This window comes from Myotis davidii, unplaced genomic scaffold, assembly GCF_000327345.1.
Source record: "Myotis davidii unplaced genomic scaffold, ASM32734v1 scaffold539, whole genome shotgun sequence".
Lineage (NCBI taxonomy): Eukaryota > Metazoa > Chordata > Mammalia > Chiroptera > Vespertilionidae > Myotis > Myotis davidii.
In genome coordinates this window covers 619,172-635,448 of record NW_006290028.1, presented here as the reverse complement: position 1 = coordinate 635,448, position 16,277 = coordinate 619,172, and the positions used below count along the sequence as shown (strand labels likewise).

Below are 16,277 nucleotides of genomic sequence, written 5' to 3'. Positions count from 1 at the left end.
AGGCAGCTGATCGATGCTTCTCTCTCATCGATGTTTCTAACTTTCTATATCTCTCACTTCCTCTCTGTAAAAAATCAATAAAATATATTAAAAAAAAAAAAAAGAAACAGTGGCCCTGAAATCTAAATAGACATGGCAGCCAACAAGGCTGTTCAGAGTTTTCTAAGAAAGAAACCTCCACTTCAATATACAATACTGAAATTATAAGCAATAGTCTCAGGTGGAATTGGATACATTACATTAATTTGCCAAATGCTTATTGAGTTTCTTTCCCCTAAAATTTTGTATAGTTCCTTTTTTAATGAAACAAATAAAATGAATAAGCCTTCTATACCAGCGGTCGTCAACTGGTGGTCCACGGACCCCTGGAGGTCCATGACGTCCGAAAGGTTGACGACTACTGTTCTATATGATAATTTAGTGAGCGTGTACACTGTAATAATCATTACAGCTAAAGTCTGATGTCTCAGTTCATATGTGGAATATTCTAAGATCAATCTAGGAATTATTCTAATCTACTTTATACAGATACTAGAGGCCCGGTGCACAAAATTCGTGCACTGGGCAGGGTCCCTCAGCCTGGCCTGCGCCCTCTTGTAGTTCGGGGCCCCTCGGGAGATGTCCGCTTGCTGGCTTAGGTCCACTCCCTGCAGGGACCCCTCACTTCTTACCGCCTGCCTGCTCACTGCTCCTTAGCACTGCCACGGAGGCAGGAGAGGCTCCCGCCACTGCCCCTGCACTTGCCAGCCGTGAGCCTGGCTTCTGGCTGAGCGCACTGACCACCAGGCGCAGCTCCTGCATTGAGTGTCTGCCCTCTGGTGGTCATTGTGCATCATCGTGACCGGTCGTTCTGCCTTAACGGTCACATGGGTTTTTATTATATAGATAGGTTGGTTAACTTGAGTATTCAACTTATAAAGAAAGTTATTAGAATTATTTTGGAGGTGAGAAATTCAAAATCATCAACATCACAGGGATGTAAGATAGTGAGTGACATTCTATAGAAATCTGGTTATTTTTTACTCTAATTTATTAAGGAAATGAGGAAATTTAACATAATAGCAATTGACATTCTAGTAACCCTACCAAAGCATTCACTTAGTTCCATAGCCTCTTATATTCTACAGACATGAGAGATTCACAGTAAATTAAGGATTAATGCTTCTGTAGGCTTAATCAGAGTATTTCATAAGCAAACGTAAATTTGCTTGGCAAGTCTTTACCCATCTTGGGCATCAATTTCCCCTGGCTATTAGGGATAGTTCCAGAAAACCACTAAGGAAGCATCCAGACTAAATAGCTTACAGGTTCAGGTTTCTCTAAATTTATGACTAGCCTCAACTACAATAGCCAGGTATGGGACCAGACAAGCCATCCACCATAAATTCATTTCTAAACTTTTATATTTTGTCATAAAACAAACAAACAAGCAACCCCCCACGCCACCCCCAGGTAAAAGGGCATCTACAGCAACAATCTTATTTCTGATGCTGGAAATCTCCTCTATCTTTCCACATGTAAATCTGTCCCATTTTAACTCCCTAGTAATAGACAAATGATGGCATAACAACTTTCCATATGTAGCCCACTAATTATTAATGCAGCAGTCTTCACTGATTTAAAAGTTTGAAGTTTTGTTACTCAATGGCAATAGCATCAAATGGATGGTGCAATTAATTTTCACGACAAACACCTTTGGATAAATGTGGTGATAAAATACAGGAGAGACCACAGAGACAAAACTCAATTAGACAATTTTATTTAGATGAATCTATGATAGGTGGTAAGAAACGTGCAGCTAAAGTAAACCCTTTTTGGGGGCACTAATATCAGCCTAAATAACTAATTCTCTTACAGTTTCATATGTCAAAAGGAAATCCACTTTTATTCTCTTTTAGGAATATGTCAGTCCAATGAATTTTCATCTTGTTTGTAAAATGTATATTTTCCTATTTGCCTTAACAGTAATAATGAGGACTGCACATGAAAAGTAGCTACATAACTGTATTACTTTTTAGAGAGAAGTGTAATAACTTAAGTTAAAATGGTTTTAAATTTGTAATACAGATGGAATTTGATTTTAAATAAGGATGCCAAGTATTTTAAATTCCAGAAATCGTTACATTCTTTATTAAATTGAATTCCTAGATATTTCTATTTTCAGTCTTTAATATCACTTCTTTTTATTTTGATGACAGAAACTTACTAACAAGATGCCACATTTTAAAAAATATAGATTAAAATATCCTATCATACTTCATAGCCCATCCTCAATTCATTGAGAAATAGCTCTAAAGCCTTAAACAAGGCCTTTATTTTGTGTTTTAAAAAAGTGTCATAAGGAGTTAATAGGACACAGCTGTACTGGCTCTTTCTACTAAGCAGCTTCTGTCGCTTTGGTCACCACAGGTGTCTCTGTAACCTGCAAACTCTTATTACTAGTGTATCAAAGTTGTGCTACTTAACAGACTTCTTTAGTAAAACATAACAAAGCAATTACATGGCTGTTGATTGCCAGTCATAAAAAAAACCCCTCAAACACTGTTTTTCAAAAGAAACTACACTGCAATTTTTTGTCATTGTAAAATAAAAGGAACTAAGGAATTAAATGGAGGATAGAACAAAATAACAGCAGGTAGCCCGCTGAACTTAGCCACTACAGATGGTTTAGAAATAGTGTTTCCTTCTCCATCAAGTTGTGGATAAAAGGAAAGGAGGAGATTCCTTACTGCCAGTGAATAGTAAAAGATTTAGCCAAGTCTCCAGTCTATGTATTTTGCCTCATGAAAGACCTTCGATGCTGCATTTTTATCTGTTTTTGGCACTGCTTTTCATCACCTTTAACTGAGTGTGCATAATAGTCTGATTTAATTTAAACAAATACAGGTACTAAAGGTTCTTTATTTATGTATAACATGGGAGATTTCCAAGGCAGAACGAAGTCATCCTATGAAATTTCCTAACCATTTGCTTAAAGAAATGAAGTACTAGATGAAGGAATTGCTTCTACATTCTTTTGCTTCACATTTAAAGGAAGATCATTTTTCTTTTCAGATTCAGCTTACATAAAACAAAGTCTGAATGATGAGCAAAAATTCAGTATGCCGCAAAATAATATAGACAAATCAGATGATTTAATTTCTAATTGTGCTATAATCACTTAAAATAGGTAGCTACAATAGACTTGCCTTAAAATGAATTAATCTAATCTCCTTGTTCATAAACCAATAGCCTGTGATTATGATTGTGTTAACATACCCAAAGTAACATCACGGCATGTTGTGGCCACATGTGTAATTAAACACAATGAAATATATTTCAGATGGGAAATGCAAATAGGCAAAATATGAAGAATTATTTATCACTTACAGTTATGATTAACAAACTAAGTAAATTTACCCTGGCAACTAGAAAAGGGATTTTTTTTCCTATTGAGATTATGGATGTGTGCAAAAGAATATGTGCAATAAAGCGATTACATCAATTAGCATATGCTCAAGTTAAGCTATTACCAATTCCACTTGACTGATCCAGAATGTCTTGTCTTCTTCATTGGAATTATTAAAAAAATAAACTTGCTACTAGGATTATATGTTAGACTTGCCTTGCTTTTTCTAAACATTATTTAAAAACAGATTTTTCTCTAAATGTTTAACAACATATTACAATATTAGAACATATAAAAAACAGAAATGCACAATATCTCTTTGATTGCAAAAAAGATGAGAACAATGTGTTTTAATTTTGTAGTTATTTTTGAATTTAAGAAATCTTTAAAAGTTAAGGAATTCGTAATTGTGAGTAACTGCAAATATTAGCTACAACAAATGGCTAATATCTAATTAAATATAGAGAATTTAATGCTCAGGATGAAAATGTTTATGATGATAAAAACCAAATACAGTGATGGCCTTAAAGAAAAAGAATAGCCCAGCTATAAGTTGTGAACAATATTACCTTGCTCTATTGGCATCCCTTGTCAGATCCCAAGCCCAGGTTATAAAATTCTGACTCAGATAAGAGACAATAGACTCAGCACATAGCATCTGTGAGCAGAACACGTTGGTTAATACACTTTCATCATGGTGGAGGTAGATAGCAAGAAGCTTTCTCTGAAAAGAGAAGAAAAAAATGATGAGTTAAAATATTTACTAATGTAAGATTTCTTAAATTTTAGAAGGGCATCAGATTCAGTCAATATAAGCAGCAAAGACAAAAATTAAATGCTATTCCCTAAAAGAGTCCCCAATACTTGGGAGTTCCTAAAGCATTTACTGATATGAATAGATTTGCTTCCTTATACTCTAAAGAGGCTGGGATGATTCTATTCCATTTTACAGACTCCTATCATAGACTCCTGTTAATGTTTGCAAGCCTATCTCAAGCAGAAATTGCAAAAGAATTGCATTTTCTTTTGAACTCTTCAACTATACAAAGAAAAAATACTGATTAAGAGTGATTGTTAAATTTTCTTTATATATTTTTAATGTTTTTAATCTAAACACTGAGAAGTCTCTTCTACTTAAAAGGAAAAAGTCTAAAATGAAGTTTTAATTCTACAGGTAATTTTAAAGCCCTTAATGTGTCCCCATATTAAAGTTCTAATTCAAGAGCAGGTAACTTCTAATTGCCACTTGAAATGATAGAAAAATGTTCACTTCACATAAATTCTTTCTGGTTTATATTTCAGAAAATGCCCAATAATGTAGTTTCTCATATGGAAAATTATTCTTTCCCTTCTATCTGTTAAAACTTGCTTTCAAGAAATGACATCTGGTCTCTTAAAAGTGTTCCATCGTAGTTGAACATTCAGTAAGATCATAGAAACTAAAAATTAAAACTGAGCAACATAAATTGCAACCTAACAGCTTTAACAACAACAATCACAATTAAAGAGCCTAAATTGTCGTTAACTGACTTCTTGGTGCTATCTTGTAGAAGAGTTGACTTTAAAGAACAGTCAATTACTAGAAAACGGAAAGATAAAATTTTATGGTAAAGACAATGTACAAACATTTGAAATTCTAGCAAAGGAAAATTTCAAGGAAGCTCAGGCTTTCCCTTCATATTAAATAAAGATGTGATGATAATAAAGAAAAACTTGTGTGAGATACTAAATCAAAGAACATTTATAGAAAAAAATAAGGCTCATGTTGATGAAAGTTAATGAAGTCTGATCAACTTATCTGATGGAATTATCCTGATAAATAAACCAAATTATAATTAAAATATCTTTTTCAAAGTTAAACTTTATAATATAAGATGAAGGTAGATTAAGATTCCAAAAGCATCTACTATGAAGAGGAGGCAGTTACATACCCATTATCTACTTTAGTCCCCAGAATAAACCTGTAAAATAGTGTTAACTTTATTAGTATATGAGGAAATTTAAAAGCTGACTTGTCCTAAATTTCATAACCAGTTAAGTAAGCAGTACATCTGAGAATAAAACCCGGATTGACTGACTCTAAGCCTACTGTTCTTTCTTTGATAATGGCAGGGAAATTGCCAACATTATAGGTAAGGCTTAAAGTGCTTATACAATATGAAGATGCCAGACTGGCCACTGCTCATACAGCAGTGGTTCTGGAGCCTCACAGACAGCATGTGATTAGAATAAGAGCAGGATTCCTAAGATAAGTAGCTCAGCTACTCCAACAATAGATGCTTCCATGTTTCAAGTCATTTATTCATTCATTCAACAAGCATTTGATGAAATACTTTGTGTTAGGCACAGCAGGGAGCAGTGGTGATAAAATGATGAATAAAAAAGACTCAGGGTTCATCTATGTTGAGTCTGCAGAAAACCATAGAGGCTTCTAGGAAGTTTGTAATCAGATACATTGTTGAAGAGATACTTATCTGATCAATTCCTACTCATCTTTTAAGGCTCAAAGCAAATTCCTCTGTGAAACCTCCCCTGATTCCCTTAGGCAGAGTTAAGAGCTTCCTCTTCTGGACCTCTATCTCTTCCCATTAGTATTCTAATTGTTTACCAGTATATCCCCTACCCCTCGCCCCCCGCCCACCCCCAAAGTCTCTCCAGTGTAAGGACTGGGTCTCTTTCAGTCTTTGCATCCCTAAGCTAGCATAGGTCTCAGTATGTTTGATGAAAGAAACTTGAATGTTGATTTCAAACAGCCCCTCCTGGCAAAAAAAAAAAAAAAAACAAATGGCAGCAGAGGGAAAGGAACTGAACCTGGCAGCACTAACAAACTGAGTCCCTTTTCTTAGGAGCTCTCCAGCTGAATAGACAGAGGGATGTCAACCTCTAATTCTGCTCAATCGTTTCTCAGCAACTATATTTAATGAGACAGTGGGAACAAGAGCAGTCCACTTTTAAATCAGCATATTTCTAACCAAACAATGGCAATACTTAAATCATTGAAATGCCTATTTCTCTCAAGAACACTGCAATAGAACATTTAAACTTTGGGAAAGAGATTAGCGATTTACATTGCTATCTCACTGATTTAATTTAAATGCTCTTCCAAATCAAAACACACATGTGCTGAAGAAGCTACCAAGAAACCCAACATGCAGAGTTCCCTATAAGTGCAACCGACAGTGCTGACTGAAACTAAACTTGGAAATCCAGGGCACTAATGCACAATATCAAGCAATAAAACAGCATCTCTTTGGCAATATTTAATTTACAAAAGAAGAAAGAGGCAGGCAAAGATCAGGCACTGTCTGTTTTGGAGGATCAACCATTCTGCATTTCAAAGCATTGGTCCCTGCAATATCCAGGTTACTGTGCTAGAATCTCGACTATTATATCGCAGTTGTGAGAGGGAGGGCAAAGATGTGTTTACTCAGTGATTAGGCCCTTAGAATAAGCCTCTAGCTCCTAGAGAGACAGATCACCACTTATTCATTTGGGCCAATTCACAAAGCCTCGGAAGATTAAACATCCATGCTGAGAAGACAAGCGAATGCAGACGGTGAAAAAGAAATAAAAATTCTTTAAAAACTCTGAGATGACTTCATTATTTTTCCACAAGGAAACTTTAGGAAAGTGTTTAGTTAGAGAAAAACCCACATTGACCTCTCTCTAAACCCTTAATCTTTCCTTTGTGGTGGCATTGCTTTGTGGTAAGCTACTGGCTCGCCTCGCCCCTCTTTTCACTGGAAGCTGAGAGAAAAAAGGCTCCGGAGAAACAGTTTTCGTCCAGGGACACAAACCCTGACACTGTTAAACATGAGATGCCAGGAAAACACACTTAAAAAAAAATCTCACTTTAAGCTCTAAACTGTGAGAAAAAGGACACAATAAAAAGAGTATCCGAAGAGGATCTTCAGGCTGGAGGTACTCCTATTGTAGCTTTCAGAAAGGGAGATGGAATAGTTTTAAAATAATCTTTTATCTCTAACATAATAAGCTTTCAACAAAAATTTTTCTTCTGTTATGATAGTAATAATAAGCAAAATATAAAGATTCTTACTAATATGCAAATGCTAGTAAACTTGGGCTACATAAATCTCATTAAATTATAGGCACAGTTAAATGAACCTCAGACTCAGATTTCAGATTTTTTTTTCTTGAGCTCAATTAAACACAGGCCAAAACAGTGAAAACTGAGCATATCAGAAAACTGCTTTTGTGAAGAAAGGGCATCTGGCACATAGAAAAAGCTAAGAAAATGTTTTGTTTTCCATTACTATAACATTTTTCCTCTGGCCCATTAATAATTAGTTCACTAACATTTGTGGAGTACCTATGTATTAGGTATTAAAAATATAAAGATGAATAAAACAAAGTTCCCTTGCCCTCAAACAGTTGGAGAGAAGGTGGTATAGGGGGAAGGAAGATTTCATTACAGTACCATATGATAAGTGATAAAATTGGGGAATTAAAAAAACCTATATTTTATTTGTGCTTCCTAATTTGGCAGAGAGGGCGTAAGACTGGTAGATGACAAAGGCGAGCTGCCCAGCTACACTCTCAGACTCCCTCTATGATTGAGGTTTAGGTAACACAGTGTAAAGGAAAGTCTCCTAGTTTTAAAGTAACAAAAAGCTCTGTGCTAAACCCAGTTTTGCCACTTACTAGCTGTGTGAATTTGGGGCAAAATGGGTGTAGTAAGGATTATGGATAAAGTAGGTATAATGCCTATTTAAAATGCTTGACCCCATAGTAGGTACTGAATAAAATGTAGCTGTTAGGATGAAGAGTGCAGAACTATCAATGCAAAATAAAGGATTTGAACGCAATTCCAAGAGAAATAATAGCCATAAAAATGTATTAAAGATAATGCAGCTCCTTCATTTCTCCTACTGGCAACAGTGTGTGGGATGCTTAACTGTGCTCTTGCCATTAGGACTTCACCAATCTTCACATTCAAATTGAGGAACAAAGGTCTAAGTTGATGCTTAGGAAATGCCACGCTGAGGACAACCAATATGGCTTGTCCTTGAGCTACAGTTGCTATTGTATTTAGGCACTTAGCATCACAGAACCAAAGAATATTAGAGCTGGGAGAAATGAGCTGGCTATGTCTCAAAATAAGCCAGGCACAGAGCAGACACTCAGAAAATATATGCTGCTGAACTGAAAGGATGTTGTCTAGTTTCTTTGAGTACCAGAACATTCATAACCTGAATGTTCAATGATTTAAAAGTTGAAATGAGAAATAATTTCTAGAAATGCTAGGTCAGTTTTTTCAGTCTAAGAATGAAAATAAATTTAAAATAAAAATATTTTCCTTTGTGTAAACTGGGACCTGACTTGCTTCTTCTCTTCCATTTCCCTTCTTTTCTATCATCATTACCATAATAATCCGAATCATCATCACTATTATTTGCTTGTTTTAAGTTTGGGGATAATCTGTAGATACAAACAACTGATATACTGATACAACAATAAACACCCATTTATCCTTTCCCTAGATTAATTATTAATATTTTGCTATATTTGCTCTATCATTCTTATTATGCGTCTTCCTGAAACATTTAAAGTTGCATATATCATGAACATCATGACATCGCAACCCTAAATATTTTAAGTTCTGTTTCCTAAGAAATAAAGACATTCCTTTATATAACACCAAGTACCTCAACATGTCCTCTGTAGCTGTTTTATTTACTGTTTTAAATCTAGGCTCTAATTAGGATCATTCCAGTACACTGCCTATTTCCATAATCCTGTTCCTGTATATGGATGTTTGTAAGTCTAGACCAGCATGCAATGGTGACTCAAGTAAATAAAGGCAGGGCAACATGAAACCATACTGTTTGGGATGAAATTCCTGCTTTGCCACCGCCCAGCTGTGTGACTTTGGGAAAGGGACTTCACTATTCTGTGCTTTGGGTGCCATATAGTTCTGGAGGTGAGAAGTCCAACACTTTATTTAGATGAGAGTGGTGATATGAGTACTGTAACAGAGGAAGTCCCAAGGCTAAGCATGAACTCAGACTGCCTGTGTCTTCATGAAGGTTATACTTGAGCTAAATTTTAAAAGCAGGTTATAGTTACTAATTTCTCTGTGACTTGAGCTGAATTTTAAATTTAGGTTGTTGTGAGGAAAAAAAAGAGAAAAACCAAAGAGAAAAGTTTGGGGAAAGCCCGGTGATGTCAATGGCCTGATGTGTTCACAGAATTCAAAGTTAGTAATTTTTGAAGAGAGAAGACCCAGAGTGCAGACTGATTTGAAGGAAAATCATGACACTTTGCCTTTTTTGGCTCCCAAAGCTGAGTTTGGGGACCAATAGGCAGCAATGGACTGGAGCTACTGAAGGTGCGGAAACGCCTAGATGGTGTCTTTCCCTCTCACTTGCTGAAGCAGGTGCTTAGGATAGCACTCTGAAATCTTGAGGATGCAGATGTATTTGAGTCTCACATAGGAAGAACTCTCACATGGAGGTCATAGGTTAAGAAAAAACAAACAAAAAGCTTAAAGCAAAATCAAATTCTCTTCACAAAATAAGCTGACAAATGTTCACTGGATATACAGCTTTATCAGTTTTCACTGTTTAGACTGTAATACTCAAATCATAAAATATCTTTGAGGAAGGACAATAGGTGACTGAAGTTCTTATGACTAAGGAAATTAGAAGCTCAAGTGATTGGCTCCTATGGCAAACTGTAGAGAGGCAGCCAGGCTCTTTGGGGACGTTGGGAGACAGAGTATGGAGACAAGAAAATATGCAGGCAGTTTTAGGCCGGACCATAGATCTCATCCCATTGGTTTTCCAGGTGAACACGTAGGAGCAATAATAATGCCAGAAAAGCAGCCACATAAAAGAGCAGGCAGGATTTTTCTGATCCTCTTCTCTTCTGAGAGGAATAACTACCCCTATTTAACCACAGGCCTGCTAAATAGGAGAATGTGTGTGAATGTGTGCCCATAATGTGTGTCAGTAAATATAACTCAGCTGGAGAATTAGAGGCAAATTCTAAATATGGTGCTAACAATGTACTGTTTAGTGTTCACATCTAATTATAGAACAGCAGATTTGATACAGTTGCATTTATATAAAATAAACTTCTTGTTTATATACATGCTTGCAGATTTTTTTTAAAAAAATCACATTTCAAAGTAAAAAGATTTAATAGTGGTTATTTTCAGATTGGGATTATGTGGTAACTCATTTTCTACTTTAAATGTACCCATATTACTATTTTACAACACACACTTTATTTGCATAATGAAATATACTTAAAAATTCTATTAGAATCTAGGTCTTATCTCATAGATGTGTAGGATGCTGTCCTAGCTATCATATAAAGTTACTCTAAGAACACTGTTTACCTTTAAGAAATTTAAATTGAAAAGAAAACAAAAGATAAGATGAACAGACTGTGTATATTTCCGAAATTACAAATAAGTTTGTTTGCCTAGTTTTTCTGGATGCTAGAGCGCTGGAAACTCATCAACTATAGCTGTGTAGGACTTATTTTTTCTTAAACAACACTGATCAGTAATGATATTTAGATTTAACATGAGGAAGTAGAAATAGCAACTACTTTAAAATGGTCTGATTTTTTTAAAAAAAGGTAATAAAACTTGGTAACAGGCACAATTAATGCATAATACTCATTTTAGTACTGCAAATGCTCACAGGGATTCTCAAAATTCCTTTCTGGAACTATTCTTAGAACTAGTTCATGGATTACATGAGAAAATCTGTTTTGTCATTGTACAAAAATTCCTCAAATTTGTCCAAAACTGCTTAACAGCACCATAGCCACAGTGCTGGGAGCATTTATGGGTAGCATCCGATTTAATTTTTATCACACCATATAGATATTATTATCTTCATCCTTTTTTTTTTTCTTCCCAGATTAGAAACCGGCTTATTGCTTATTTGGGGTCATAGAGTCAGTAAGGGGGAAATACAAAATTGAGCACTGGTTTCCTTAATTTATGTGTAATATTTGGAACCGGCACTGGTCTGAAGTGAAGATCTAAGGAGATGTAACAGGATTATTGATATATCAAAGCGCAGTCTCCCAAGGGGATGCTGGAAAAGGAACAATCCTTCACATCAGAGATAAATCCTAGCACTGGGATTTTTATTGCTGTTGACTTTCTCTAGGGTACTTTTGTTGTGAAGAGAATTTGGGGGTGGCAGAATGAGAGGTGGAAAGGCTCTAAAAAAGGAAAAGAACCTTCTTTTGAAGAACTCCCAGGGACGATGTGGCCAATGGTGACTCTTCTACAATCTCAATTAAGGAAGATGACCATTGCTCACTTATCTGAAGATAAAATATAAGCTTCATACAACAAATATCTTTAAAATGCTAGGTAATGCTGGGAATCACAATGCCCCCCATGCCGTGGCCCTTGATGATCTTCCCAGCCTCGTACCTTGCAATCCAACTACCTGTCTTGATTTTCGGTTTGTATTTCTCTCATTTTAATTTTCTTGCCTTTGCTATAGACTGTTTTTCTTTTATTTTTAATAATTCTGATATCTGCCTAAGTATTAGTCATCAGAAGTATGACTCGCTGAATTTCTAGGGTAGATAAAGTACCTCTCCTCTTTGCTTCTATACCATGTTATACTATGTAGATCTGTTTATATTGTCTTATCTTCCCACTAGACTGTGAGCATCTTAAGGGCAGGTAACCTCTATACCACATTTGGCATGTGATCAATATTTATGGCCATCAACTGAAAGAATATCCTAATAGTTAAGAGAGAGGGAGAGGGGGTCATAAAACTTAACACCCCATTGTCAAAAGTCAAACTCTGTCACAATAAACTTAAACACAAGAACTTAGAATACCTGTTTTACTAAGTTGGGGCTCTGCTTTGATTTATCTCCCATGTAAATTCCTCATGAAAAAGGCAGAAAGCACTATGAGCACTCTCACCAAGAAGTGCTCTCAAATAAAATCAGTTTGAAGCAGTTTTCATTAAGATGGACTGAATGTGGCATTGTGAGAAACACTTTATCAAATGTAGTGTTTTACTTAGTGATTAGCTATATATGAGTTGATGAAGCTCCCTAAATCCTTTGTAATCCCACCACTCCAATAAACATTTAATGAGTATATAAGTTCAAAAAGCCTAGCAGAGGATTTAAACCTTCAATCTTGTTTTTATTTACTCTGGGAACTCAATTTCTCACTTCAAGTGAAGAATGCTGGTGCTTGAAGTTCATCTGTTGCCCTGGTAAAATTAATGTGCCTCCCTCAGCTTAAATTAAACATGTGATATTTAAGATGAAAGAAATTTAGTAAGAATGCCACAGTATCAGTCACACTGCCTTAAAATATTTGAACATCAGCAAATTGTTTTTTTTAATGATCATTCATAAGTTTAAAAAATAATGGCAAAAAAGATTTGTTTTTAATTCTCAAATGTGAACTCTGAAAAGGAGATAAAAAGTATGATAACTGAATTCTGCAGTACAGCAGTTACCACTGAAAACAAGTTTGGTAGAACAGTATTAACCAGTATTTCCCACACCTGAGATCTTTTTGGGTCTCTACAACTTACTATTTATGTGTCTTTGGGCCAGTCATTTAGGTTTTCTGAGCTTCCTCATCACAACAATATTAATGTTGATATAATATGTGTATAATGTGGTTGATGAGCGTAATAAATGTAACTGCTTAGATTTAATTTTGAAAAATTTATCTAGCATGTGGATAAAATACTCTGTTTTAGAGTAACATAGTAAGCAATGCATAAACGGTTGAACTTTAATTTGAAAAAGAAAAATAAGAAAAGAAAAAAGCCCCGGACAAGGGAAGAAGGATAAGGACAGCTTAAGAGTCCAAAGAGGTCAGCTGATTTTGGTAGAAATCTAATATGACACAAAACATTTAATTACATGAACCAATGATTTTCACCTTTTGGAAATACCAAGGTACTAATAAAAAAACAATCAATTGGTTCATTAGAAATACCCAGAAATTAAATGATTTTATGTTCCTCTGGGGATCATCAGTCTAAATAAATCCAAATACCAATTTATTGTATAAGTTGCTTATTAAAAGTTCTTTAGTAAGTACTGTATATTTAAATAAGTATCTTCATTTAAAGTTATAATGTTTAAGGTGTTCATAGTATATCTTACAGTAGCTTTTTAAAATGGGATTTAAAAGATGTCTATCCCTATTTTTGGAGCTACAGTTTAAGTTACAAAGAGCCCTGACATCTTCTGGTTACTTCAACTGCTTAGTAATCTTGCTGGAAAGCAGAGACAGATATATCACAAATACATTCTTATTAAAAAGCGAATTAAAAAGTATATTATTTCAAAGCTATAGTTAGATATTCTTTCAAACATGTTTATGTCCAACAATAAATAATTGTTTAAATATAATAACATGGTCATACAATGACTCTATAACTATTAAAAATCCTCTTAAAAAAGTATTCAGCATTGCTTACAAAGCATTCTTGCAAAAAAAAGTTCAACCTGAATCAAACAAAGTTTTTAGACCTAATATCCATTTTTCAGGAAATACAGAGATAGAGGAACAAGTTAAATAATACCACAAAGAAACAGTCATACAAATCCAGAATTTGGGACAATGTATAAGTTATCTAGCATGATTTCTTCACAAAGCACATGTCATGAAAAACAAAAAGTGGAGGCAGTGCTTGTTTAAAAGAGATTTAAGATATCTAACAACCAAATATAATTCATGATTCTTGAGTGGATTGTGGTGCCCCCCCTCCCCCCCAAAAAAAACAGTTAAAAAGACAGATGATATTAGGGAACTACTGTTAATTTTGTTACATGGTACCGTGGTGATGAAGAAAAATATCATTATATTTGAAAAATGCATGCAGAAGATTTTAGGGGTAAAATATGATGTCTGTAAAATACTTTAAAATGGCTTAGTAAAAAATAATGAATATATAAGGGTATATCAAATGTTTTTGAACAGTTTTAAGTTTTAATAATTTCAATCATTTAACTTCTGCAAACTAAAAAAAAACATTTGAAACTTTATATTTGTTTTACACTTGTTTTGTGAATTTTTCAATAAATTTTAAATTTATTTTCTGTTCTAGTCAATGTTTGCAATTTTCAGAGAATGAAACAAAACTTATAAAAATTATTCACTAAAATCCTTAAATAAGTACAAAAATGTAAAGAATTAAATTTCAAATGCTGCTCTTTTATAAGTAAGTAGTTCAACTTTTGAAGCTTTAAACCTTAAAACTCCATTAAAACTTTTAAATGCCCTGTATATAGAAGAAGCAAATATGGCAAAATTTTAGTAATTATTAAATCTATAGAGAATTTTGGGTGTTTATTGTACTATTCTGCTTTACTTTTTCTATATTAAAATCATCTTTATAAAAAGTTAAAATATAATTAAGAAATAATCATAATATTAAAAGGCAAAAAAACCTTTTAACAAAATTATAACATGACTCAATTTTATGTTAAATATTCACAAATATACTCATTGAAATATATAATAAAAATTATGAAAAAACATATATCATAAAGTTAACCATAAATCTGTTAGAATATTTTCTTCTTGCTTTTCAGTATTTCCCATGAACCTATATTTATAGAAACTATAACATGTATTATAAAAATGTAATTCTTCAAAAATAATATCAATTTAATATAGATTTAAGAGTTAGAAATAGATGCTTAAAACAGCCCGTATGATGAAGTATTCCACTATTTTTAGGGTAAAAAACATCTGATGTTTATATTTCTTAACCTATCTCATTAAATTGTCAGTGATAGCTCTAAGTTTGATTACTAATGATTGTCTTGCAATTCAATTTTTAAAATCTGTTTATAACCAATTTTTCTTTAGGTCAGAGTTTAACATATACTAGAAACTAGAAATTTCAGAGGCATCCTTGAACTCTATTCTCAAAATTCTATGCCCTCTTTAATTCCAATAACTTACCCTCTACTCCATCTACACACTATTCCTTCCTCTCTGTCTTTTTTCCTTCATTCACTAAACATATAGAGTACTTCCTATGTATAAGAATGTGAGGGTTACACAGTCACAGCTAAAAAGAAAAAAAACCTCAAGAAGATACATATATGGAGAGAGAAAGAATAATTATAAGCAACATGTTAAGTGTAACAATAAGAGCACAGAGTATTATTGCAAAGTATTAAAGGAGTGGCTGTGGTTAATGTCAGAGGGAGGAGTGGAAAAGTCAGGAAAGTAACGTTAAGTCTCAGAGAAAGTGTAGAGTCAACCAGGTAAAAAGCAGGAGAAAGCCATTCCTGACAGTAGGGAAACATGGAAAAAAGAGTAAAATTATGGTAAAATACAAATGGTACACTGTTGCTAGATTTATTAAGTGTAAGGCAGGGAATGGGAAAAGCTGAAGCTGCACAAATAGGCAGAAACCAGATTACTGATTTCTGCCATGTCTTGACTGCTGCCAACAGAGTGATGGTATAGAACCTTCTTGCTTCAAATGTACCCTTTGATTCTTGTTATAAATGTCAATCTACTTGATTTCAAGATCACAAAGCCCATTTCTGAGGTTAAGGAAGAATCTTTCTGTTGTCTAAAGTGACTTTTGGGAAAAATATATTGCAGCTATTAGATACATACCACTAGAAGGAATAATCATTTTGGGAAAAGACTGAAGGAAAAATCCTTTAGCAAGAACCTGTCAATCACATAACTGAAAAGAATACAAACAAGTAGCCTGGTCCCTTCTAAGCATGTCCACTCTTTTTTATTTTCCTACAAAAAAAAAAACCCTGTATCAAGGCCTTCTGCAAGAGCCAGCAGTACCCTATCACACTACTACCCCTCTGAAATGGGCATTTTGGTAATGATTATGGTGGTAGATGAAACAGAATAAAAATCAAGTCT

General features: G+C 34.3%; 1 protein-coding gene across 2 annotated transcripts in view; it reads right to left on the bottom strand.

The window, feature by feature from the left end:
* The window catches only part of FAF1 (Fas associated factor 1), a 184,614-nt gene that overhangs the window by 103,090 nt on the left and 65,247 nt on the right, over positions 1 to 16,277 (bottom strand). For both annotated transcript variants that reach the window (XM_015563297.1, XM_015563296.1), the window contains one exon: positions 3,958 to 4,112. In XM_015563297.1, the coding sequence (XP_015418783.1) occupies positions 3,958 to 4,112 (155 nt within the window). The remainder of the gene's footprint in view (positions 1 to 3,957; positions 4,113 to 16,277) is intronic.